The sequence below is a fragment of the Lepisosteus oculatus genome, chromosome 1, assembly GCF_040954835.1.
Source record: "Lepisosteus oculatus isolate fLepOcu1 chromosome 1, fLepOcu1.hap2, whole genome shotgun sequence".
NCBI lineage: Eukaryota > Metazoa > Chordata > Actinopteri > Semionotiformes > Lepisosteidae > Lepisosteus > Lepisosteus oculatus.
Window position 1 is genome coordinate 78,299,336 of NC_090696.1, and position 26,682 is coordinate 78,326,017.

General features: G+C 45.2%; 2 protein-coding genes across 7 annotated transcripts in view; one reads left to right on the forward strand and one right to left on the reverse strand.

Annotated features, from left to right (window-relative positions):
- Nucleotides 1–9,309, reverse strand: part of scfd2 (sec1 family domain containing 2) — a 143,968-nt gene extending 134,659 nt beyond the window's left edge. Inside the window, exons 1-2 of the mRNA XM_006630135.3 lie at nucleotides 8,378–9,309; nucleotides 7,001–7,169 (exon numbers count right to left, since the gene is read on the reverse strand). Coding sequence (XP_006630198.2) covers nucleotides 7,001–7,169; nucleotides 8,378–9,191 — 983 coding nt within the window. The 5' untranslated portion in view covers nucleotides 9,192–9,309. The remainder of the gene's footprint in view (nucleotides 1–7,000; nucleotides 7,170–8,377) is intronic.
- Nucleotides 9,091–26,682, forward strand: part of fip1l1a (FIP1 like 1a (S. cerevisiae)) — a 37,644-nt gene continuing 20,052 nt past the window's right edge. Inside the window, exons 1-12 of one of the 6 annotated variants that reach the window (XM_069193996.1) lie at nucleotides 9,091–9,178; nucleotides 10,142–10,233; nucleotides 10,759–10,822; nucleotides 11,676–11,733; nucleotides 12,307–12,407; nucleotides 12,570–12,631; nucleotides 13,190–13,300; nucleotides 13,626–13,756; nucleotides 14,889–14,998; nucleotides 15,422–15,478; nucleotides 23,373–23,472; nucleotides 24,137–24,293. In XM_069193996.1, the coding sequence (XP_069050097.1) occupies nucleotides 10,155–10,233; nucleotides 10,759–10,822; nucleotides 11,676–11,733; nucleotides 12,307–12,407; nucleotides 12,570–12,631; nucleotides 13,190–13,300; nucleotides 13,626–13,756; nucleotides 14,889–14,998; nucleotides 15,422–15,478; nucleotides 23,373–23,472; nucleotides 24,137–24,293 (1,030 nt within the window). In that variant the 5' untranslated portion in view covers nucleotides 9,091–9,178; nucleotides 10,142–10,154. Of the gene's footprint in view, nucleotides 9,179–9,361; nucleotides 9,406–10,141; nucleotides 10,234–10,758; nucleotides 10,823–11,675; nucleotides 11,734–12,306; nucleotides 12,408–12,569; nucleotides 12,632–13,189; nucleotides 13,301–13,625; nucleotides 13,757–14,888; nucleotides 14,999–15,421; nucleotides 15,479–23,372; nucleotides 23,473–24,136; nucleotides 24,294–26,682 lie in introns of those variants that run through there. The other 5 variants (XM_069193995.1, XM_069193985.1, XM_069193993.1 and 2 more) reach the window with 5 other exon arrangements.

Here is a 26,682-nt window from a genome sequence, read left to right on the forward strand (position 1 = left end):
ACAAAAGACAACACCGTATGAAACCTTGAATGAACCAGGGATCTGTGTCAAAAGGAGGCGTTTCTGACAAGACCGCCCCTGGAGCAGCTTCCTTGACATCTGGTCTGCGGACCAGCACACTCTTCCTCCCGGCCCACACCCTTCGCAGAACAGCCCTGCTCAGCTTCTGCAGCCCAGCGAACTGCTTATTTTGGGACGTGAACAAATTCTCCTCAATCAAGGTTAGGCTGCGAATGGCTCTAGACAGAAAAAAATAAAAGCTTTATATTAAATACTTGGCTGCACACATTGTGGATATAGCAAATGGAAAAAATAACAGTAACTATTTCTTTTTCTATTCACAGAGAGAAGGAATGGCAAAGAGTTTTTTTTCCCCCCAAAGAATCTGGTCTGGAGATCGGAGTATAGTATAGTATATATTTTTCACAGGAGATCAGGATTCTTTTTGAGTCATCTCAAGCATCATCATTCACGCTAGGTTCCCATGCACTTTCTTCAACAGCTTCGGTATTTCATCCCAAACCAAACAGACGTTTATGGAGACGTTTATGCTGACGAAAGTAAATCTTATCCTGAGCACTTTCTTGAAAGCTCTGCAGGTTGGACAGGGCAGAGGAAAGACTCCGTCTCTGTCCAGCAGGAGTTACTCATGATCAAAGGCTCAGGCACTGTGTCCGCCAGGAAAAACTTCTCACACGGTGAAGGCGGGTGGGCTGCTTGCTGCACTGCCCTCACTGCAGCTGAGCCAGGCGTTGGCTGTTAATGGAAGCTGGTCAAGCAGACATGAGGGACCAGACAGGCTTGCACTGGGCAGCAGTGGAAGTGAGCCGTCAGCCTGCTGATGAGCTGTGTCGCGTGAAAAAAGACCCATCCCGTCTACATTGATGAGGGCTTCTCTGTGTCCTGCACGGCTGAAAGAAATCATGTTTCCCCAAACCGGAGGGCTGCTTGGACACAACACAGCACCTGACTTCATCGTCACTGATGCAGTCAGCCGAACAAGCCCAGCACTGCACTTGTGTGAACGCCACATGGTGTTGTGCACTGAAGAAGTAAAAACAGCAAATACTTACAAAGCATTGAGCCATAGAAATAAAATCTTTTCTTAATTTATTATTTTGACTAAGTCCTGTACACTGATTGCATCAACGGCTCTCTTTTCTCTAATTAAGAATTACTTGAAGTTGGTACAACTCGACAACACTCGGTCATGCCTTCCCTCTGGCCGTTAACCAGATGTACTTTTTTTGCTTTTAGCAAAACATCATGAAAAAAGGTACTAAAAGGAAAATGCAAGACAATACCTTTAAGTTCCCATTATACTTTTTCAATTTTTCTGCTCAGAAGATCAAAAGATATCATGTTAATCGTGTTAATCTCCTCAGTATGAAAGTCCTGCTTTATCTCACATTTGTTTCCTACAACTCTACACATCAATGCAAGGAAAGGAACCGTGAGAGGGACTTCATGCTTAAACATGCTCTATACTCTTTCTGGGGGCCAGACAGAAATAGTGGTTTTGAGAAAGAACTCTTTAGGGGAATAATATTCCTCAGCTTTAATATCAAAGACAGAATTTTTATGTATTTATATTTTCTGAAACTTTTTCTAGTTTTCGTGCTGTAATCTAAATGATAAGAGCACTTGGAGGCCCCACCTCCCTGCACAACGTCTGGGACTGCTGATGGACAAACCCATAGATCTTCTAATGTTCATTACAAGACATGGAAACCTTGTTACTGTTCACATGGGTCATCTCCAGGAACGGCACTTATCCTTCTAGTCTAAATTGCCTCTCTTATGCATGTGGGAGTGAGCGAGTGTGTGTCTGTGCATCTGAGTGCAGTGCCTACAGTCCGAGTGCTTGTGCGTTTGTGTATGGCGGTCTCCTGTCCAGGTTGTTGTCACGCTTTGTGCCATGTGCCTGCTAGGTTAGGCTCTGCCTCAGCACAGCCCTATAAATATTAAGCAGTTAGTGAAAATGTTTGGATGATTTATAACAAATCAAGCCCAGCCCATTTCTGATTTCCCACCGGCATTCCAGAAACAGCTGCTTCATAAACTCCTCAGAACTGCCTGACATGTGTTAGAAAAATGGGGGTCCATGTGGGTACCCCTTTGTATTCCACCACAGCACCCACATGGTGCGCTTCTCTGCACTGCCTGAACCACACCTGTGCCCTTGCCTTTCATGGCAAAGCACGGCGTATATCAACATCTCCCCATGTGGGCACACACCAGAGATGGAAATCTTTGTCATGCTTCTTGGAACAGAAAATGTTTCAACATATTGAAAATTTCACATACTTTTTTAATGATAACAGCTTGTAAGGACTAAAAGAAACAGGTCTAAATATGGTTTCATGTTGAGAAGCTTTTCAACAATTCTCAAAAAACACACAAATGAAAAAGCAGATTTAAAAAGTTAAATAATAAGGGAGTTAAAAAAAATGTTAAATGTTAATGCTAAAGGAAACTGGCACCTTACAAGTCCTCTGGTTAAGCAAAAAGAGCTGGGTATGTGTAACCCTAATATGCTTCCCCACACCACTTCCTCTTATTTCTCTCATAAGAAACTTGTGTGACTTATGAGAACAAGAGTTTTGAGAGAAACAGTAACAGACACAAACAGGACATTAGAAACATGATGTGAAAAACAAAATAAAACGTTTATAACCTGCTTTTTTCAACAACTTCTTTGAAATACTTATTTTGCTTTAGACAATGAAGAAATTCCAAGCTGTCCAGAAGCATCAAGATTTCCCTCTCACACTCACGGACGAAACATGCAGGAGCCGATACCCTAGATTGTGCCTCAAAATGCCATTTGCTGGGTGGTATGATGACAAACATCACAGGGCGCTTGATGTCATGTGGCATCAAATTCTAAACATCTGGTGTGCAGTCGTTCACAGCACTGCAGAAAGGGAGTTGCTCACACGCCAACAGAAGTGAATATTTTTTTCACGCTTGTTATTTTAACCAATGCAAACCCAGATGTTTTATGAAGTGTAATTCATTTAGTCTAAAACGTCTAGACACCCATCATACCTATCATCTGTTGGGACTTTCCTGGACTGACGAACACAAGCCCCTCTGCTGAGAGCACAACGTCCACTTCAGGAAGATAGTGCCACAGAGCCAATGTCCACACCACTGCCACACTTGCAACATTCTGCCTACATCCTCTGCTCCTCTGTCAATAGTGGCCTAAATGAGGACGATTGCTGTGATGAAACAATACGTGAAGGAATAAGGCTGACACAAAGCTCTTGAGCACGCAGGCAAGAGGCGACTCTTTAAAGCAGTCAGGAAAAGCGGGGGACATTGGAGTCCTGATACTTGACTAGAAGCACGATAAATAAACCCCTTTGCTTAAGCTGGGATGGCCTTACCAGATGCCTAACTGATCTGCCAAAGGTGGACACATTGCAAGTGTGTCAGGCAGAGCAATTAGCCATTTTGAGACCTGTAAGACAGACCCATATCAGGAAATGAGGAGCAGGACCCATTCTTTAGGGAGCTGGAGAAAGGCACCGATATGATTGATAGTTGACCGAAAATGTTAACAGGCTGCACATGCAGAACATTCACTCTCCCACATCCATTTTATCACAAGGGAAAGTGTTTAATTATGTGAAGACTGCGAATCAGAAGAGCCTCTGGTTCAGCACTTTAGTCTCTGGTTATAAAGTGCCAGTGAGAGCAGAAATGCTGTAGGCTCCGGCCTCAGGAAGCTCACGACTGCATGTTCTGTGCCATGAGGCCCTTTTTCTAAAGGCCTTACGTGATAAGATGCATCTCAACCATAGACACCGCGATTCAAAGATTCACAACGGCCATCTCTTGCGTTGCTGAAAATGAGATACATTTAGTACACAGTATTGACAAAAAGGAGACGTGCTGACAAGCACAAGTCAAGTGTAGGAGTTAGAGAGCATGAATCCCTCAGTGCTTAACATTTATTCATCTGCTAATATTAGCACAAAAAAAGAGATGACATAACTTGAAGAAGTGTGACTTCTTCTTAATACAAAACTCTTCTTCAGCACTTACTTGTTCGTGTAAATGGGTTCATGATGCACATGGTAGACTTCATTTTGTACTTTGAGATGCATTTAATCTATTTAGTTATTTGCACTGGTACAGCTACATACATAACTTCCGATGCCTTTTAGAAAGGGTCAGTGATAAACAACACCTCTTATAAACAACCAAATTGGCCATTTAGTTATAGCACATATTTACATCAATTATAAATCCGAGGTGCAATATTGAGTTTGCTCCATTTTCCTTTATCAAACTGAACAACACAACACAAGCACCAGCAGGTCTGTGTTTTTTTCCCTTGGAGCGTGACTGCTCCCCTATACCGGTTTTCTAACAGTCCACATGAAATGGCTCCAGCTGTCCCTGCACCCAGACCTTCAATATCACAACAAGAAATCTCAATATTAAACACCGGGAACAACATGTTTCTCTTGGAAAGGGGCTGCATGAGGAAAATATTTTACATTTAAATCTGCACAGCAAATGTGTTTAAGCCTTTATTCCAGTAAAGCACTGGAAAGGAGATGATCTCAGAACCTTACATCACGAAGAAAGAAAGGTGGTCCTAATGCTTCACAGTTTGTGGCCTATTTAACCTGACATAGAAGAAAATTCAATTCAATGTGAAGTTTACTTACACAACCTCAAGGTATTACTGTAACTACCTGGCTCCGAGTGGGAGGTAGACTTACAAATTCACAAATAAAATTACCAATGATTCAAATGTGAATTAGACATTAACAAAACTAATAGGAAAATTTCAAATTTGGGCGAGAGAGACCTTACAGAGAATAGCCTCCTAACATTCTTTTCTACTACATAGCTCTTTTTTCCTCTGCAAATAAATCACGAGAGAGCATTTTAATATGAAAGGATTAAAAAAAACATTTTTTGGCAATAAACAGCATTTTTACATGTTTATGTCAGAGCTTTTCAAAATTTTCCTCTGTATGAAGATAACTTTAAATTATTTTTAAAATAATACCCTTTTTATATACTCTACAGTATGTGCATAATAGTTACATCCTATACATTTTGCTGAAATGGCTGACATTGCTAATGACATTCTCTTACGCAGTTTGTCAGTGGACTTGCTACAGGAATGGAAAGAATGGATGGATCTAGTCTGTTCAAACAAGCATAAGCAAACAGAAGCATTAGCGATCACAACATGGCATGACAGGAAGAGTACTTTAAAAATCTAATGGATTCAAAACAGGACTACAATTACAGGAAGGCAGACTATTAAACGAATGAGACTGACTTTCAGAGAAGTAGAGTAGAGCAGCACATGTAGCATAACCCATTGTCAGGCTCACAGTGAATGACATTAGTACAAACAACCAGAAAGCACCGTAGACTGTGAACATTATGGAAGACTCATTGTGGGATAAGGTTATAAGACTAACAACAAGGTATTTGATATGCAAAAATGTACTCCCTTAAACAAAAGAAAGCTTAGAAAATAAAACTTATTCCAAGAATGTGAACATAATTAACTCCAATAAAAACAGACAAAATCATAAACAAAACATGAAGGAATAACTGAAGATATGTTTTTATAACGTGAACACTTCAAGCTATCTCCGTGGGATTTCTGATTTTCTGGTGAGCCAAGGTAAACGTCGAATGAAAAAATGGCACTGTTATTATTATGATTATTAATCCAAACCATAAGCACTGGCGCAGATTTACCACTTCAATTTCCTGCTATAAGGTGCAAGTTTAATTAAATGTAAGCTTTTATTCTAAGTGATTGGGATGTCAAATTTCCTGCTTTCTTAAAAGAAAGTAGGATATGAAAAAATGAGTCAACAAGCACTGCATGTTGTTAAAATAAAGAAACTGAGCAAACTAGCACAGCAGTGATGGGCTCCGCTGCCCTGTCTGCCTCAGGCATCTTAGAGAAAATAAACATCAGGAGTTTCAGAGCTTCGCACTCGAAGACAATACAACAGCGGACGACAGTTAACCTAAACCACGACCATGCTCACAGGGACTGCCATGACCAGTTAAAGAGTTCAAAGGGGAAAGTTCTTGTATTTCGCTTTAGTTCAGAAAATGTTTAAGGTCAGCGCAGTGGAGCAGAAAGGAAGAGGATTTTAACGATCCATATTGGGCGAGATGACTGAAACAGGCAGAAAATGTCATCTAGAAGAGAAAGAGTGACTAAAGATCATTCATTCCTGTTCTTATAATTTCAATTGGCCATGTTTATTACCTCTGCATTCGGAATCACATGAACTTGCTACTACCTCCCTTATTATAGCACAAGATTGACCAGGATAACACATATGCTGTATCTGCAACATGCACTCCTGCCCAGAGCTGAGTGTCTGACTGTGTCCATGGCAAAGACAACACTGCAAGCTCGCACAGACTTTGGAAAGCTACAGGACTCACTCTCGAGCAGCTCTGCACCCCTGTTTGGAGTGTCACAGTCCCAGTCAGCAAATGACTCAAGTCAAACTCGAACCTCGATCTCCGGATAAAAGAGCCCAGCCTTTGCTCCAAAGTGGCACCTTTTCCTGGCTCAGATGCTGCAGAAGCCAAACCCACGGGGACACATTGAAGGAAAAACAAAAGTTGCATCATGTCTTTCTGAACGAAAGAAGGACCAAAAGAAAACAAGTCTTGGTCTCATCACTGCAGTCCTGCACGTGGATGTTAAATCCATGGAAATTAACTTGACCACAGAGTTCAACTGACTTCTATAGAGCGTCTTGAGGAAAAATACTCAGGAACTACATTTAAAAACTATCCACACCAAAGTCTCATTAAAATGATGGCAATGAGGTTACTGAAAAACCCATAGAGCTTTTCAAAACATCACAGTCAGCTAGTTGGTCCCCGGATATGATCTTTTTCGTGACGCGTTTTCAAGCTCAAAAACTCATGCAGGCTCTGCGGCGAGCGCACTCGACGGCCCCGAGAGGGGAGAGGCCCTTACTTTGGCTGCGCCAGGCACCCTGGTGCGATGATGCCCTGGGACTCCGCGGTCCCCTGCAGGGCCGTCAGCTCCAGCATGTCCACCAGCACGTCGTTCCGGTGGCCCGGCAGCTCCGGCAGAGCCGAGAGGATCTTCTCCACCAGACTGTCGCCATGGTGCCCGACGGCTCCTGGAATAAGGCCAAACGCAAAATCAGGAACCACAATCCTGGTCCCCACAACGCCCCGTCGACTGACCCCCCCCCACGATGATCAGAGATCAGGGCACAGATGAAACATGCTCCGAGGAGCACGAGGAAGGCTGTAAGTGAGGAGGCAATTCGACCCAATTCGAGGATCTCAGCCAGCCGTGTCTTGAAGGAAGCCAGGGTACCAGCTGGGACACTTGCTGCATACTCCCACAACCCTTTGTGTAAAGCAGTAACTTTTTTAATCAATTTGTAAAAGCGCTTTCCTTTTTTCACTGAAGGCTACACTAATTGTCTTGAAATTAGAAACATTCCAACAAAACTGAAAGCTGAAAGACATCAGCATTGTCAGAATGAGAAATCCAAGACCTCAATGTCAAGATGATGATGATGATGCCACTTGACCACAGGGGCCAAATCTAAACACCCTTCTCTTCCAGTGCTTACAAAAGCGCTGGTAACCAAAACAATCTGAAAAAATGTCATAAAAAAAGAAGCACAGTATTTTATGCTAGTGTGCAACTTGAATAATATTGCAATGGTTCTGGCCCCGGTAAAAACATCACCATATGTGTGCAGTTCCAGGCATTATCATGATTCTTTATTCGATGCCATGGTCTGGTTTGCGTTTCAGAGTCTCCGTGTCAGAAATGTCCCTGTTTCATGAAACTCCTGCTGGCCCCTGATCTAGTAAGTGACTGAATGGACATGAGCTTTCATTACTCTGGAAGCCACTCAACAGTCACAGAAGTAAATGTGAAAAGAGCCAGACCTCACATTATTTTGTACATGTGGAAGGGAACACATTTCTTTGTTGACAGCGACTGAAACAAAGAGGTCTTCTTTCATCTACAGGAAACTTTAGGGTGCTTTGTTCACACAATACTTCTCTTTGAACATTAGCCTACAGAGGTTAAGTAAGTAATGGCAGACATTTAATAACACGAGACAAGAATAACACCGTTCCTGCACTACGGACTCCCGGCGTGCCTCATAGACTGCAGGGCTCAGAAGGGGGAGCTGACATTACCTTGCTGTTTCTGCAGCACATCATTCAAAGCAGATGCGCTGGACTCTGGCTGCGTCTGGACGAGGGATTTCAGAGCAATCTTTCCCTGCTGCGCGCTTTTCTGCGTGTGCATTTGCTGCGTGTTGGGGGCGTTTCTGCTTGTGCTGTCGGTGCGCCTTACCTGCCAAATCGAGCGTCCTGTCAATGAACACTATCGACGCTTTGTTTGGGGCCGCTTTCCTCCTGTTCTTCGCCTGAGGGTGGTTGGCAAGCTCCCCGGCTATCAGGCGACTCGTGGGGCCCACCGCGAAGCACTCCTCCCGTGTGTTGAGACAGTCAAACATGGAGCTGAGCCCGGATACCAGGGTCCGGATCTGAACCCGCAGCTCCGGGGGCAGGGAGTGCATGTCAGCGTCTGCGAGGCTGGCGAGCTTCTTCTTGTCCGGGCGGGCCCTGTTGATCAGCTCGAGGTCCCGGGACAGCAGGGGGAACAGCCCCCCGCAGGCGGGGGCCACCAGCAGGTGAGGCGACACGGGGGCGAACACCAGCGGGGCGTGCATCACCTCCGCCGTGTAATTCATGTCTCCCATCCACTCGCACAGCCTGTCCTCGAACTGCTCGAAAGCGGGACGCCCCTCCGCCTCCGGGCTGGCGCTGCTGGCTTGGAGGTGTACGGAGTGTGCGACAGCGGTGAACACGACGCAGTACTGGAAGGAGCTGAGGCCGATGATGTCCCTGATGGTGTCCGCTGTCCTGCCCTTCAGCAGCGTGCTCACGACAAAGACGGCTTTGGGCTCGTTCGCGCTGCCAGCTTCAAAGCTAGAGAACTGCTTGACGTTACAGGCTCCGGCTGCGAGCAGCATCTCGGTCCCTCCACACCAGTGCAGGCTCTCGCAACACCTGTCATCCATGAAAACAACCGCTTTCTTTACCTTTGACAGCACACTATCCCACGCCTGTCTCGGAAAGGTTACCAGCCCCGGTGAGGATGCCATTATTTACAAACGCTCTGATTGTTTTCTTCTAAGGAAAAAGGTACAAGAATAGAGATTTAAAGAAAGGTAATGTCTGAGAACTACAATCTTCCCAGTCGCTCGACAATACACATGCATGTGTCTCTCAAAGGTGACGTGGCATTTTCACGTCGCGTAAATATTACGTAAGAGGAAAGCGCATACGCGGTGCCTGTTTTTCAAGAATAGCATGTAGGTAGGTAGAAGAACATGTCTGCTCTTTAAATTGTTTAATTATATCCGCGTCTAATCAATACAGTAAGGGATGTCCAGTTTTCAGAACTTCAGCTTTTTATATTAAACATAAGACACGCCCTCTTTTTTTCTATAAATCGGAACAACTTGAAGGGACTGCCTGTATTTCCCACTGTTGGTAATACAGCACTAAAGTTCAGACTGGGGCTTAAAGTGTATTATTAACCAATATTTGTGAAGAGGACAGAGGCCTCAGATGTGGTTCTTAACACGTAAAAAGTACTTAGCCTGTGTTCAGTTCTGTACATTTAAGACAGTATGAATTTATATTGTCTCATAACCCTCCGTAGCGTAGTCTGGGTGTTAGTAGACAAGACAATATATAAGACAATATTGGGGGAGGAAGCCAGATGTAACTATTTTTGCTTGAAACTGCTAATGCTCGGTTCTGACTGAAAGTCGGACCTGTTGCCCAACGACGTGCTGGACCAATGGAGAAGCACTTCCCGGGTCAGTAGGAGCGGGTTCTGTCTGCTTCCGGGTGAGGGGCGAAAGGGCTATTGTTGTAGAAACGTGTTGGGCTGTTACCCTGCGAGTTCAGCATTTCCCAATGGGTTAAACGGCACCGAGTCTAACTAAATTCTCCAGGAGCCCTGCTGTCTGTGCGAAGGAAGAAACTTCAGCGGTCAAATTCACCCAAAGCTGTGTTAGGAGTGTTTTTATGAAACATCTTGCAGGTTTGGAAACAACATGTCTACGGAAGAGGCAGAGAAGACGGCAGTGACTGATGCCAGTGCGGGAGACGAGGAGGAGGAATGGCTTTACGGAGGTAGGGCTTTCATTAGTGTGTCACAATTCTGGGGAACACGGCAGTGGGGAGGAGGATTTCCTGGGCCTGGGAGACTGGTGCCGATGCCGGTGAGGAGTTCCCGGCAGGTTGCTGGAGAGTTTTGCGTGTGATCGCGGCCTGTGCTTCTTCTGGCCAGAGTAGTTCCCAACGAGTTTTCTGAAAGCAAGGTTTTTTTTTTAAATTTAGAAGTCTTAAGACCTAAGTGATAATTTCAGAAAATAAACTAACGCCGTTTTAAGTTTTTCATTCTGTTAATGCATTTCGCTTACTTAGCTGCAGGAAACAGAGGCATCGCTGGGCGGTGCGTTCCGTGGTCAGTGCAGATCGATGCTTTTCGAGTGTTTCACTCAGCCGTTTTATTTGCTGTCAGAATCTGTTCTTGTTGTTTTTTTTGCGTGTGTGTCCGTGTTGCCGTCGTCTTGCGATGACACTTGCGCGGTTGTGAGGCTCGCAGCCGATGTAACGGGCATGTTCTCGCCTGAATGACGTTGTGTCTCCTGACAGATGAGAACGACAACAAGCCGGAGGAGGAGGATGAGGCGGCGGCGAAGGCGGCGGCGGCGACCAGGTGAGCGAGTCTGCTCTGGTGTCTGCACGCCCTGCGCATGGGGAGCGCACCTGCCTGTTGTGTTCATCACGATCACACGCACCCGGCGCCTCATCGCGTTTAGATCTTTTCAGAAGGAGGGAAGTGCTAAAAAGAGCTCAGTTGTTTTTGGAAACGAGGCAGTTCTGCCTTTCGCTCTTGTCACAGGGTGACAAGACATAAAATAATCGCGAGGCATTGTTGCGTTAAACAGATCGACTGTCTTATCCAGCGCATACACATTGTGTATCATCTCAGGCAAAGCATGAAGAGGCACGGTAGTCCTCTTTAAAATCCTGCAGTGGAATCAGTAGATATTAGTTTGTGCAAGGGAATGCATGGTGGTGATTTGAAAAGAATTCATTAGAACTAAATAATATATCTGGTTTCCAATGACCATGAATTTTTAACACGAGGCAAATCAGAGTAGTGGACATCAACGCCATTAAATAAGATGCAACACCAGCTTCACTCACTGGAATGAGGAATAAAGCTTCCAGAGCTAGACGTGGGCACTGACGTGTTTCAGAGCAGTCATTCATCTGTGTTGTGCATGTCCTGTTAGTGAGAAGCCATCGAGGGTTGACTCATTGAACCCATATTATTGAAATTCACAGTCCGCTCCTGCCATGCAGTGTTAAAACTCAATGACATTTTAACGATGGAGGGCAGAAAACGCTTCCCGCCTGATTGTGGGGTTCATTTAGCATCTAGGCAGCGGGGCTGAGCTGCTGTGGCAGGAGGCACTGTCTTCACTCTCCCTGCTGGCGATGATCAGTGCGCCCGGCGCTCTGTCCTTGCGTTTGCTAACCCTCGTGTCGGCTTGTTTTCACAGCACGTTCCCTCCCCCCGCAGCAGAAGAGGAAGCCACTGGAAACGGAGTAGCCAAGCAGGTAACACTCCCGTCGCTCGGCTTCCCCTGGCATTGCCAGGGGTAGCGGTGGCCCGAGCACAACATGTTGAGCTGTCAGGCAGCATAAAATGTTCTTTTGCGCGTATTGTCATTAGGCGCTGTTCTTGTTTAACTGTGAGATCATGGATTGTGCTTTAGCAAGACCGTGTGGGTTGTCGCTGTGCTGAGAAAGCAGGATCTGTGTACAGCTGACTCCTACAATCATACACGTTGTTAATGCTGAGCAGTAGCAGACCGAAGCAAATACAAAGTGCTGGCAAGAAAGCATAGCAAATTGATGTACTGATATGAACAGTGAAATTAAATTCTGCATTAATATCGTCATGCCGGTGACCCGTGTCTTTCAGTAAACAGACTGAGCATGCTAGGGTTTGCCTTTCACTTTCTCTTTCCACCTGTGGCTGTACTCGATGGGCGGGCGCCACATGGTTGTTCTGGGGTTGTTTTCTGTACTAGAGGGCTGTCGCTCAGCCCAGAAAGTGGCCTTGTGTCACGTAGCTCCGCCCACTGCTCCTGGGCGCTTCTCAAGAGCTCATTCACACTGTGGTCCCAGGACACGGCCGAAGACGATGACAGCGACAGTGACAGCGATGACGACGACGACGATGTTCGTGTCACGATTGGAGATATTAAGACCGGGGCTCCTCAGTACGCGTGAGTATTGTTAAGGTTGCACTTAGTAAAGCCACTATAAAGCTTCAAATTAAATAATGAATCAAAAAGAAAATATATTTCATTGAGATAATAATAAGTTGCTAAGTTTTTATATATTTCAAGCCCTTGTGCTGAAGCCACTCTGCTGTTTTCACTGTGCAGAGCCTATGGAGGGACTCCAGTAAATCTCAACATTAAGACAACCGGCAGACCATATGTTTCAGGTAAAGCAGCATGTAACAGTTACAGTAGCTCCTTAGTCCTCAGAAGGAAGTGAGGTATTAAGTGAGGTATTAATTATGTGTTGTAGGGTATGTTGTCCACCTTCTGCCAGAAATGCAATTTATATTATGTAGAATATAAATTGATCAAACAATGACCAGTCTCACAAAGCCTGAAAATTGTACAGATTCCTGAGTTAAAGTAGGCAGTGTGGGTGATGAATACTGGGTTTAAGCAGTGAAAGCAGTGAGCAACTGCTGCGGTCTTGTAGTCTGTGTGGTTTACATTCGTCATTCAATGTCATGTATGCAAATACAAAGGGAATAGGTGCTTACCTGACACGTCTGTAGTGTCGCTACAGGATACACAAATAGCTTCGTAATTGAATGCTTTGCTGTCCTCTTCTATACAACCAAGTTGAGAACAATCTGCACAGAGTAAGACACACTTGAGTTGAAATAAGCCAGTGCTGTTTCTCACTGGCGGTGCTAAGGGATCTTTGGGAATGGCAGTACTGTTCTGACCTGTTCTCTTCTGACCTCCTGTACACTTCTCTCCAGTAGGAACCAAACCAAAAGGAGTGGACCTCGACGCCCCTGGAAGTGTCAATGGTGTTCCACTGCTGGAGCTGGATCTCGACTCTTTTGAAGAAAAACCATGGAGGAAGCCAGGTAAAAACTCACACACTCGTGCACAAATGCACACGCCACTGCACCCACACACGTTCATGTGTTCAGGCACACATGCACACAGACACTCGTACGCCAATCCACCCACAAGCGAGCACACAGACACTCGCAAGCCCAGCCACCCTCAGGCATGCATGCTCACAGAACAAAAGTGTAGATCTGCACATCCAAGTGCCAGCAGTTGTGAAACCGCAGGAGCGCTCATCTGTTGTACCCTGACCCTTTTGCCCTCTGCATTGCTCTGTTTCCCTCTGCTGCATTCATGAGAATAAAGGCTGTCCGTGCTTATACGTGCGTTTCTGTTCAGGAGCGGATCTCTCGGATTACTTCAACTATGGGTTCAATGAAGATACCTGGAAGGCCTACTGTGAGAAGCAGAAGAGGCTGAGGATGGGTCTGGAAGTTGTAACAGTTACTTCAGCTACCAGCAAGATTATGGTAACCGATTTTAACGATGCTCATTTCTCTTGGCCACTCGTGCATGTTAGGGTTGTTTGTGTACATTGGGGATGTGGGTGTCCTCTGTGAGTAATTGTTTTGCTTGACTCAGGATACTTAAATACTCTGTTCAGTAGGTGAAATTTTCTATTGCTGATGGTTGTCCTGTGTATGTTACAGCCTGCAAGGCACCAGAATGTACCCAAATTACCCTTTTAGTTTGGATTGTTCTTAAGTCTCACATTCTTGCTTATTAAAAGCACAACCTGATTAGCATCACGCTGAATGGACAACAAGAGGCTGTATTCCCTAGTAAGGAAATATTTTCTTCTTTGATCTGCTTCCAGACTGTTCAGTAATTTACAGTAAGCCACAATTTTATGGCATCAGATGGAAAATCCTTCCTCAAATGTTGGCAGAATCTCCGCTTTTTGTAACATGTTAGTACACAAGGAGCCTGACCTCCCAGCAGGTGAGGGGAATCACTGACAGTTCTCATTTGTCCCAGCTTTTAAAAGCAGACTTTTGTAACTTATTGAAAGGACATGTCGGAGTTGTTGAATTGTGATGTTTACTTATCTTAAGAGGACAGATAAAGGTTTCTGTAAACGATTTGCATTGCAAGAGAGATTGTCTAGCCCAGTATCCCATGTGATATGAACAATGAGCATCTGGATCCTTGTTTTAAGTGACAGCAACCTTTTTTCTCAAAACCGTATTTAACTGGAATTGATCAATGTGATGAAATGTTGATATTAATAATAAGCTGAAAAGTTGTCATCTTACATGTATGTATGTGCAAATTCCATGCAGATAAACATTTGGCTGTTTTCTGCCACACCAAAAGGACAATGCCTTGTCTGAGACATTTTCAGTGGTGTTAGTTTAATCATTTGGTTCCTGAGACCTATGTCACCCTTGAAGAACCCTGTACAGTTCGGGAAAGAGGAAGGTGTGAGCAGTGTGTGAGAAACAGGTGCATTTTTCCCTGACAGAAATCTTTTTGGTAGCTATAAGTATTTGGGTTTTGGTCACAGAAAATATCTCTTTTTTTTCCTGCCTAACTCTCCAATGCTTGATAAACTGAGTTGGAATAAGTTTGTTGTAAAGGTTTTTCTTTTTTCCATTCAAGGTACAACAGGGTAGAACCGGAAACGCAGAGAAAGATGCGAGTTTACCAACCGCCAAACCTGACTTTAGTTCCCCAAGCAGCATCTACAAAGCGGGGTTGTCTCAGTCCAGGTCAGTTCAGCTCTGCAACACTCGATACAAGTGTTTCAATCTTCAGCAGCGGAGGCTGTCGCCTAAACAGGCAGCTGCTTCTCAGTCTGCACGGTGATGGAGGCAGATTTTACCGGGTGTGATCTTAAATTCATAGGGTATCTGTCTGGTGTGGTGTGGACGCTGACTTAAAGAAGACAGACTGTTGCTGGATAATTTGTAACTTTAGACGGCAGCAGTAGCAGGTGAAGGACAGGTACAGTCTTGACTAAAGGCTGTAACCACTGTGGGCACTGTCTTCTAAGAGCTCTGGTGTCAGTTAGAGGGTCCAGACAGCCTGTTACAGTAACTGTATGTTTCAGAAGGAGAGGGACAGCATGATTAAATCTTGTCCCTGTGACTTTTTTCTGCTTCTTTCATTTTTCTTTCTGTGTAAACACATAGGATTTCTCCAACTCATTGGACAGGAGGGCCTCCCACTCAAGATATTTCGTTTTATACGTAAGTCTGTGCATGGATCTCCTGGAGTCATTCTAGCGCGCGGCTGGACAGTCTCGCGTAAACGTGCTTTCTTGGTGTTTCGTGACGTGGTCAGGCTCGCTGCTGCATGGCCAGTGCAAAACCTGCTGTGAACTGGTTTCAATCTGAGCTGCCTAGAAGGGTGTGCAGACCCATCTTCCCTCTGACTTGTGTATCATGTGAGGGGGCAGGAAGCACCTTCAAGTTTCCAGTTACACTGTTCTGTTCTTTCAGAGCAGATGTTTCTCGCCTCCTTTCTGGAAAGGAGGTGCAAATATTTCCCATGATTGAAACTTGTTCTATGTCAGTTAATAATGTAAGGTATTTCAGTGTTCTGTATTATTTTTTCGTGGTCAATTGGTAAGGTCTGTCACCTGATCTCCCAAGTTCAAAGGTTCTAAAATCTAGAGCGATTCGTAAACCACTTCAGAGCAGGTTTGACGTCACACATCTGATCAAACTGATCGTGACAAAGTCACTCCCAAAAAGGCTGAAAGAAGCATTTTTGTCATGCTTGGTGATGTTGTGATTCAGGCTTTTATGACAGCGTCAGTCTTCTGTGTCTTTGGTGTTGTGTCATGTGGTATCTGTTATTCCAGCTTTTCGATTCCAAAACATCAGTCTGACGGCAACCGCTTCAGTCCTGTGCATGTTGTTTGTTTATTTTGTTCGTCCTGATGACTCTTGAAGGGTCGGTTGCGAGTCTCACGCGCTGTTCTAGATCGTGACGCGAGTCCTGTGTTGTTCCTGGTCTGGTAGGAGTGGGAGAGGGTGGGTCGATCAGCGCTGCTGTCTCGCCGCTCCTGTGTCCCGGGTTCGATTCCAGCCGGTGCGCACGCGCAGAGCGGGTGGGATCTGCGTGTGAGCATTTTGCACAGGGGCTCCTATTTCCTCCCACCCCTCCCCGGGAGACATGCAGGTCACACTTGCCCCTTTCTGGGATGGGGGTGGTTCTCCATGACCCCGGGTTACGGCACTGTTTCTTTTCTGATGTCCTGGACGTCCGGTAACTGCTTTCACATATGTGAGGTTATGGTTAGGACATCGCTAAAGCAGCAGACACTCGCTGATTTCTTTACTGCTCTCTTTCCAGACAGATTGTCAAAGTAAAGTGCTAGAGGGTAAAGGGGAACTGATTAGCTTTGTTCATGGTGATGGGGGGGGTGGAAGGATTTGCTTAGATTCTGTTTCTAGATAGACAAACGAGAAGAGGCCGTCTAGCCTGTTAATGGATTGTTCCAGACTCCCACCACCATCTAAGTAAAGAAGTGCTTCCTGCTCTTACTTGTAAAAGCAGTTCATAGTAGTTTCTGCGTATCTCCTCAGGCTTATGTTTGATTCTGTAGACGTCTAGTGTGTTTAATTTTGCACACTTGTCTCAGGTCCCCTTAGTCTTCTCTGCTCAAGACTAGCAGGGTTCAGCTCCTTTACCCCCTCAAGCCCCAGACTGTGTCCGGCTGCTCTTCTCTGGTCTGATTCCTGAGCAGCAGTATCTTCTCTACAAGACGTTGCATTTGTACAAATGTCGTAAATCAGGTTTCATTAGTGCATTATACAATTGTAGTGCACTAGTATTTAATAAAGGAGGGCTGTGGTTCATCTGGTAAATCATTTCATTTTAAAGGCCTTGGAATGAAAGTGTTAAGCACAGATTCACCAGTGAATTAGGTTCATGTTACCTGTGAGTAGCTGTTGCGTGCTTGTCAGTTTTTTAAGGTAATTCTTGTACGCAATGTCCCATAAAATATATTTACCGTTAACAAATGCAGTAGATTAGTCAGTGTTTAAAATAGTCTTTAAATAAAGCTAAGTTAAAAGAAATAAACAAGTGTCCTATATGAGTGGCTTGCCGGAAAACACAAACATATAATTAATGTGAATGTAAGTTTGTAGGGGAAATCTGCTCTTTATATCTTGTGACCACCTAGAAAAACAGGCTTCTGAGCAGGCTGTTGCTGTACGTTATGGTACAAGAAAGATTTGAGGAAATTTGTAAATGTTTTCTTAGCTTTGATTCTCAATTCTCTTTTTTTCTTTATTAAAACACAAGATTTTTACTATTATGGTAAGTTATATTGAATATATATTTTAAACTTTTAAAGGTCACTTAAATCATCATGCCTGCTACAAGATTAAAGAATTTTTTAGCCTTATCGCATATAAATCCGACAGATGTGTAAACAAGCGCCTTATTTGTTTTAAATATTGTGTGCCAGGAAAAGAGCCATTGAGCTCATATTCCTGGTGGTCCCAGGGCAAAGACCGGTCCTTCACTCGGAATGAGATTTTTAATTAACCATTCAACTCCTTCTGTGGATGCTGATGGAATCTTGGGGAATTAGCAAACAGAGCTTAAACCATTCAGTCATCTGGAAATGTTGCTTATTTCGTTTGGCACTGCCAGGCAAAGCAGAAATGGGAATAAGAATGACTTGTAATCATGTGTTTGTATGTAACCTTTCAACACATAGAGGTGCATATGTGTCTGTATACATATACATAAGCACATGTCCTCAATTGCCATGAGAGTCTCGCTTGTTTGACATCTCACAAGCACTATTAATTGTTCGTTTGTGAGGAGGAAAAAAAGTCCTTGCGTTCTGTATTCCAGGCATAGGTGTTTGTGTAGATTTGAAAAGTGTTTATCGACGCAGTGGCCTTGACATAGGTTTACAGTTCAAATTGGATTCTGTTGCGAAGGGCACAGAGAGGTCAGCTGTCCTCTCGCAGTGTCCGTCAGCAAAGGTCGGAGGTCGGGTTTGGTTGTTGAGGCTGCTCTTGCCCAGTGACAAGTAGGAGGCTGTGCACGTTGTGCCGGTGTTGTCCAGTGGCCGAGGGGGGGCAGGAGCGGCGACTGGGCCTTTCCACAGGTGTGGACTCGTCGGAGGCAGTGGTCTGCATGTGGTGGCTGTCCGTGGCGGTGAATGGCTCTCACTCCTTTCCAGACCATTGCTTGTCCTGAGTAAAAAAAGAGGAATAATGCAGAACTATTGCATCTCAGTCTAAAGGGAGTACATGAAGGGCCCCTGCTGAAAAGAGTTCACAGTGAGGCCCGATTTGTGCAAGGTGAATAAAGGACATTTTATCTTTGTCAGTTGTTTTGTAGACTTGGAAAAAGTATAGCTGTCAATGCCGGTAGAAGCAGACAGCTGTGAAGACCTGACCAGGACATGGTGTTCTTGTTGGCAGACATATGCTTGCATCTTTGCTTTGCTTAATTTGCAGGCAAACACTGGTTACTGTCCCACCTCTGTCAAGTCTAGGATATTGTATTGGGGAACTACTCTTGCACAAGAAAATCAAAGCAAGCAGATGTGACCCAGATGTGGACCTTATATAACTGCAAATCTTTTCTTGAATTTGAGAGTTACAGCGCTGCAGGGCTGGTCTTCAGTGAGATCATAGCAGCTCAGTGAAAATCTGTTGTATATCTGAGCTAATATCTGTAGATCCCAGCTGGGGGCATGAATTCTGATGTATATTGTATTTTTCTGCCAACTCCAAATAATCCTTGTCATATAGCTTATCTATATCATGCACATACTGAACAAATTTTTATTAAGCTGTACGGTTTCTTAATAAAAAAGCATTTTTAAACTAGCTAAAATAATCTCATTGTTATGCTAGTACAGTTGTTTCAGTTTTAATAGAGCTAACGGAGGGCTAAATGTGAGAGTTCAGATTATTCTTGAAAAAATTAAGCAGAAGAATGGGCTTGGTTGCGTTGTGTATTTTTAATATTAGGTACATACATTTTGATATTGTAGAATCGCATTTATTAATGAATCGCAGGTGACGTATGAAGAGTCGCTGCCAAAAAGTGATTATTTTAAAAGTTCTTTATAGAAGAAATAACATGCAGAAAGTAATAATGTTCCCGTTGATGTGATTGAACTGGAATTTTTTCCGGGCTGCAATGCTGGGTTCTGAGTTTCAGCATCATTACTGCTTTGTCAGTAGCTTCAATTGTCATTATCTTTCAGTGTTTTTTCTGCTCTTGTACAGTTAAATATTTGAAACTGTAAAGATGTTATCACGGGGGTCAGGTGAGAGCTGGTCATGTTTTCCCATATGGGATTTGCGCCTCTTTGCTCCAGCATAGCGTTGGAGTTTAACTTGAGGAGATGTAGGCTGCACCCCACTGCCTGGCTGTGTGTGTGATGGGCTGACCCCCCCGTGTGGAGTTCAAGGACAGATGCTCTTTGGTGCCTGTTCGCTCCCCCAAACTTTCCTTTATAAACTGCAGTACTGTTTGTAATCGGTAATATAAACAGAAGCTTTTTTTTCCCATGTTTTTACTGCGCAGTGAGCCCCAAACTTGCTAGAACCATATCCAGTGACCCTGCTGCCTTGAATAACAAGTATTTCCTGCCAAGCTGTTAAAGGTGTTCCTGGGTTCAGTTGGAATGCAGTGTGATAAAACAGTCACCCCTCTTCTGCAGTCTGTTTTCATATTGGTAGTACAGGTGATAAGATTAGTTGTTGTGGTGCTCCTCAGCACGTGTGTACTTCTCCGTTTATTTCCTGCGGCTAGACGATGCAGAAATGATGCTGTATTAGCTGACTGGCTGAAACTGCTAAGCTGCATAGGTGCTCTGTTAAGTGGCTGACAGAGCAAATAATTAAAATTTCTGACGCAAACAACAGTACAGGGAGTCAGATACATGTTTCCCCGTATTGTGTTTCTTGAATGCTGTGTGTGGTCCTCCTGTACCCGGAGCTAGAAGAGTCCACTGGTTGCAGCTTTGCCTTTAATGTAGGAATTCTGCGCAGAAAGAATGGCAAGAGAGCTGGATTTGCACAGAGAGGGATTTGCAAGTATAAGTCACCGAATGATCCTTGCAGTGCTGAGAATATGGATTTATTTGCATGTACGGTTACAGATAGAAGTATTTGGGCTGTTAAAAACGACGGAGGAATTTTCTGTATTTTCTAATCGTTCTGTGGAAAAATGTAAATCACACTCTGGCCTACACATTCCAGCAGGATCGTCATGGTCATTGTGCTGCTGGAGTAAACTCCTGTCCATTAAGTCTTCTGCCTCTGGGTAACTTGAGAGAGAGTGCAAGGTGTTGATATTTTGCAACATTTATTACTTCTTTTACAGTAAGAAGGCTGTGTTCTGTGTGTCTACACACTTGTGCTCCGAGTGTGTTTTTAGTGTTTGTGTTCAGAACCCCGGCTCTGTGATATTTCAGTCACAACTGAAAATCCTCCACTGTTGATTTGAACACATGAAAATGCTGAATACCTATAACAGCCGTCTTCTTTGTCTTCTCTGATGACTGTGTCATTGTCACGCTGATGCCTGTAGGGTCCTATCTGCTGTCCTTTAGGGTCGCCATCATGTCGATGGAGTGGGATCACTTTCCTCAAAGCCATTTTCCCGATGAGGACTTGCTTGGCTAGTCAGTGTCTGCTTGTGCTTCAAGCCTTTCGCACCTCGTCCCCAGCAGTTTCAGAATCGCCCCTTTGTTTTACAGACCGGGACGAGCTGAGCTGAAACATTCGCCAGCTCTGCTGAATCGTTTAGGTCCAAAACGTAAATGTTTGGACTCGTCGGGTCCAATGCCACAGGTCAGGTGTTGCGTTTTTTATTGATTTTCGACCTGGCGTTGTTTATTGTTCTCATTTGTTTGAAGTCCTAGAGTTGGGTCCTGAGACTCCTCCGGGAGTACCAGGAGAAATATTGACACAATCAGCAGCTGCCGTCTCAGCTTGCTTGACGTTTTGTCAGTTCTGTACCATGAAAAGCAACTTGAAATGTTGGTTTTGCTTTGAGGTTGTTTTGCATGGCTTGTCTCCCTTAGCTTTCGATGTTTTGTGCATCTCGCTCCTTCGAAATGGCTTCCCTGCCACCCCCTGCCCGCAAGGCTCTTTCTCCCATGCTCGTGGCAAAACTCCGTCTTCGGTGCCGGCCGGAACGAGGAGTACCTGCTTCAGGTTTGTCCTCGGAGCTGTCTGAAGTGAGGCTCCATGCTGGATTTTCTAGCTAAAGCATTAGCAGGCAGTGAAAATACCCACTAAAGGTGTTTTCTTTTGTTAAACACAAGTTATTTTAAAGTAATTTCTGAAACTGAACTTGCGGATGGGATGAACCCAGAACTGTGGTTACTGTGGTTTCTAAATCAATGCAATTATAAGGGAGCAATTTCCTTGCTTAAAATATTTAAATACAGTTTTGCTATTACTGTAGTACAGTAATTATAGTCATCATTACGACGAGAAGTTCAAATGTATATTTTTTAAAGCCAAAATGACGGTTTTCCAGACATGTTTTGCATGCATGTTTCTGTGTCTGTGAACAGATTGTACATTTGTGTATCATCCAGAACCCCTCGGCTCTGTTTTTAAGTGCCTCGCAGCGAAGCAGATTTTGCCCCGAAAAGGTGCCTTGTTATTTGAAAACATTCCCTGATCCCCAGGCCAGTGGGACCGTGTGGAGTCGGCTTTAGAAGACTAAAGGGGGAGCAGGGTTACATCTGCAGCTAGCGCTTTCCCAGCTCCCAGCTAAGAGTATTTAAAAAGTACTTCAGCTGTTTATCCACAAAGTTAGCACAGCTGTGGGATAAAAAAAACGGCACCGATCATCATCCGCTCAGTGACTAAATGCAGCCTCTCCACGTTCGATTCGGTATTTTTTTGTTTAATAAAAACGCTTAATCCAAACACGATATCACCTGGCATAAACGCCCCTTTGGCCTGCGTGCTGGTGGCAGGGGAACGTCTGTTTGTCCTGTTGCTTCCCGCTCACATGGGTCGCCAGCGCTCGTGCGTCCGCCGGGCGGGGTTCAGCCATCGTGGGCCGCAGCTGGGGAGGACGAGGAGGAGGCGCGTGTGTGTGGGGGGTCGTCTAGTTGAGAGAGATGCGTTTTGCAGGCGTGAGGAAAGGAGGTGGGACCCTATAAACGTTTTGAAGAATAGCTTTGATTTTTTGGGGGGAGAGGTGTGAATGAGGAAAGCAAGACTGTGACTGTATGTGAACTCTCGAGTTTCATTGTGCTTTTTAGACATAAAACGCTACAGCCGGTCTCCCTCACGCCGGTGAACAGCAGGGGAGGTGATAAGATTGAGCTCAAAAGCTGAGGTGAGGTGCATTATTATTTTTTCAGCAATAAATTATACAAACGTATCACATATGGCCATTTTAATGTGGCTTTGAAATGCACCGAAGCGCCCAGTGTCTACACTTTGGCTCTCAGTTTGGTAAGGCACTGCAGACATCCTCAGAAGGTCTTTGGTTGCTTGATGAGCTTTTTTTTTAAATGGGGTTGTGAACTTGCAGAGCTCTAGCATGAAACAGACGGGAGGCCGTCCGTGATCCTCAGGTGATACAGATCACTGCTGCGCCCTTGCGGCCCATTGCTGAGGCCGGAGGGGCAGAGGCGAACACTGGAAGGTAGCGTCTTGAGGGCTTCGGCACGGTCTGCCAGCGGCAGGACACTGAGGATGAGCCCACATGTGCAGGGACCCCTGATCTCCCGTCCTGCGTGTCCTCTTCTGACGTTGAAGGCGTCTTCCTTAACGTTTCAGGTTCTGTACTCATCTGAATGTGTCCTGCCCGCAGACAACCAGGGTGAATGTTTCTGTGCTGTTGAGTGCCGAAAAACAGAAATGAGCTAGAACAGACTCTCTCTTAATTCACTGTGTCCTCTTGCTCCGTCTCTGCGGTTTCCAAGACCGTGGGTGCTGAAAACGCGGTTCGTTACAGAAATTGGCTCTGGGAAGATTTGGTTTAGATGGTTTCGAGCTGTGGTGTAGAAAATCCACCAGTGCATGAAAACAGAGCAGCCTGCAGTCGGGGCCAGAGGAGGTGGGGGGTGCAGTGCACTGTGGTACTGGCGCTACATGAGCTGGGAACTGTTGGTCGTTGCAGGAAGGTGACGGGAACGATCGACGTGATCGGGGGTCAGACGGCCACCATCAGCCGTGTGGAGGGAAGACGTCGGCACAACAACGAGAGCAATAACATTCAGGTCAGCAGCTTCCTCAGCTGTGCAGAACTGGGGCTCTGGTGCCCACGGTTTCTCTGTCCACAAGTAAGCCAGTTACGCGCCTCGGCTGGCTTCAGAGTTCCCCTGGCGGTTCAAGAGAAGCCGAAGAAGCAGTTTTGATGTCCGTGTTTTTTTTCCGGCAAAGTCTCACGGATGGGGTTCTGGCAGAGCTCCATCCCTGTGCGACCGCGGCCGCAGGAAGCTGGGGTGAAGCAGCTGTCAGTACACCGAGCTCTGGACTGTGCGAGAGCACGGGACTCCCGCCTGAGACGGCAGGCAGTGTGAACCAGACGCTGAGTCACCTCGGCCATTGGGCAATCTGTACGGCAGTGCTTTCCAGCTCACTGGTGGCCTGTTGGGGCTTCTAAGACCATGTCCTGGCAGACATGTGGCATTGATGTGATGGGCTTTGGCCGAAGTCTCCCAAATATCTTTCCGAGACAGATTCAGGTGGCTCCCACCTTTACCTCTGGTAGGAGTCTTTCAGAGCCGGTGTGCCATCCTGTCACATCACATTGCTCGTGTTTTTGTGTATGTGCGCGCGCGATGACCTGTGATCTGCTGCCTTTGAAAACCCAGCACGGTTTCCAGTGTGCGGCTGGTCAGTCCTCTCTGACTAAAGTGCTGGTTTTCTGTTCTGTTGCAGGTTATTTCTGAACACCCCACCTCAGACGCTGAGCCCACACCTGCCAAGCTGCCTCCATTTTTCCCCCCAGGAACTCTGCCCCCCAATATCCCCCCTCCCCCGTTCCTGCACCCTCCCCCCAACGTCAGCACCGCGCCTCCTCTCATCCCCCCTCCACGTAAGTGACTGACTCAAGGCACCTTCCTCACGGCACACTTGTGACCTCCTGTCCCTCTTCTGCGGGAATTTTGTCTAGCAGTTTCCTACGATAGATCTAGAATGTGATTGAGTGTTCAGCTGTAGCGTTTCCTCTTTTTTTTTCCTTTTGTAATGAGTTATGTCGTTGTTTTTAAGTCTTTAATTGCAGTTGTACTGGTGTTGCAGGTGGGTGAGAGTCTCTGCTCTTTCTGCAGCGGTACTCACTATCTGGTGAGCGTGAAGCTGAATGGAGTGTTGCTCGTTGTTCGAGCTCCATAGTACACTCCATTACAGCCCCAGCACGCACTGGAGGCTAGAAGCATCGGCTCACTGAGATGCACAACTGACCGTGTGGTTTCTGAATGTTTTAAGCTGTTGGCATTCACTAAAGTGAGAGACAGTCCAGTCCTGCTACAATACTGCCCTTTACAGCAAGACAGCATGAAGCAGAATTGGCCGTCAGAGTCTCTTCTGCTGAAGGGAGAAGCAGGCATTCTGTATGAAGGCTCAGCAGAGCTCATGTCTGTTCCGTGAGGGGAGAAAGGAACCTGGGTATGGTTTTCTTTACAAGATGCTCATCTTATTTGCCAATTTAAACGATTCTCCCTGCAGTGCAGGACATCGTTGGTGAAGACATAAATCTGTCCAGGATTACTGTGGACATTACAGAGTAGGGGAAATACAGATTGACCTAATAAGGGTCTTGTGACAGAAATATAGTCGGCATCTTGTTCTGTAAAATTGGAGTTTTGCATATTGTGTGCAGGAGATTATCGGTTAATATCCTACTTACCTGCAGAGAAAGTAAATGTGTGTGGATGTTGCACTGTTCAATTACATTGGAGAGTGTGCAGTCACTCTGCAGTCTGTTATGTATACTCTGTATTAAGGTTAGCTCACCAGGGCTGTTCATAAGAATTCACAATGCATACAACTTAGTAACTATGACTTGCTCATGCATTTCATTATAAAGGAGGAGTGCTGTATTATTCATTTCTGCAGTCAAACATGGTGTTAATTTTGTAAGTCTACAACCCTAATCGTAAAATAAAATCAGTAGGGACCAAATTTAATAACCTCCAAATTTATATTGTCTTGCTTTCCTATGGAACACAGAAAGGTGTTGCCTTCTCTGGATTCTGTATAAGTCTCCTGTTGAGATTTAAAGAGACACGGGAAAATGCCCATTACAGGTTCGGCATTTCGTGTGGTATTTCTTGGTTACATGTTCTTGAGGGTTTTATGATATACACTTGTTCATAAAGTCTCTTTAACATCCTTTCGTGCTTATCGTAAATCTGAAAATAACCATTAAGGCCTGGGTTTTTGGCTCCTGCAGTCCTGCATTTTAATTGTGCTTCTGCCAGCTCTTCATCTTCAAAGCACTTTCTAAAATAAAATCCACAATCTCCTAGGTTCTGTGCAAAAGGCCAAAAAGTTTACCTCGCAGTAACAGCTCACCCCTGCCAGAATTTTAATACAATGAAAATATGAAACATCCTGCAGAAGCCTCTTTGAAAAACGGCCCCCCTTTGAAGTATTTTTTGTCTCTCCTTACGTTGCTGCTACTTTATTTCCTCTTGTGATGCAAATGTGCAAGTTTAAATATAGTCCTGAAAAATGCCCTGGTAGCAAGAGTTTTCATAGCCATAATGTGAACGGAGCAGTCATGTGGTGAGCGGGTGAGTGCAGTTAACGAGCTCTCAGTGCCTTTAATTAGAGGAGCATTGTTCTGGACCATACATGGTGTTCAACAGTTTGATGCGCATGCTATGATGGCTGATAGTTTTTCAGTTCAGAAATCACAAGCAGACAGAAGCACAGACTCTGTTATTGCATATTAGAAGGTTTTCGTGTAGCCAATTGCCCACAGCCTATCAAACTGCAAAATCAAAATATTAAAGGGTGGTCATGCCATTATTAGTCAGCAAATAAAATAGTATATACAGTCAGGTTTCCTTTTGCACAGTAAAAGCAGAAAGGGCAGGTAGATCCACGTTGCTGGAGAAAATGGTTCTATCTGTCAGATCCGATGTACAAAAAAGCTCTCTCTGAGGTAACTACATGCATAGCAGTGCATGTGCATAAAAATGCTTTTTTCCCCCCCGTCTTGCATGTGATGCTTTTTCAGCTAAAAGGGAATGCCTACTTCCAGGCTGACAGCCTGTGTCTGCACAAGGTATTACCTGTGCAGGTCTGTGTTCGAAAACAAGCAGCGCTCGTGTCCTGCAGGGATGATGAGTGCTGTCCTCTTTAACTGGGAGGGCACGGCCGCCCTCTCCGCTGCCCTGCCCTGGGCCGGCTCCCCTCTCGCCTCAGAGCGCCCCGCAGTCTGGGCCTGTGACAGCGGTCTCGTGGGCTCCCGAGGA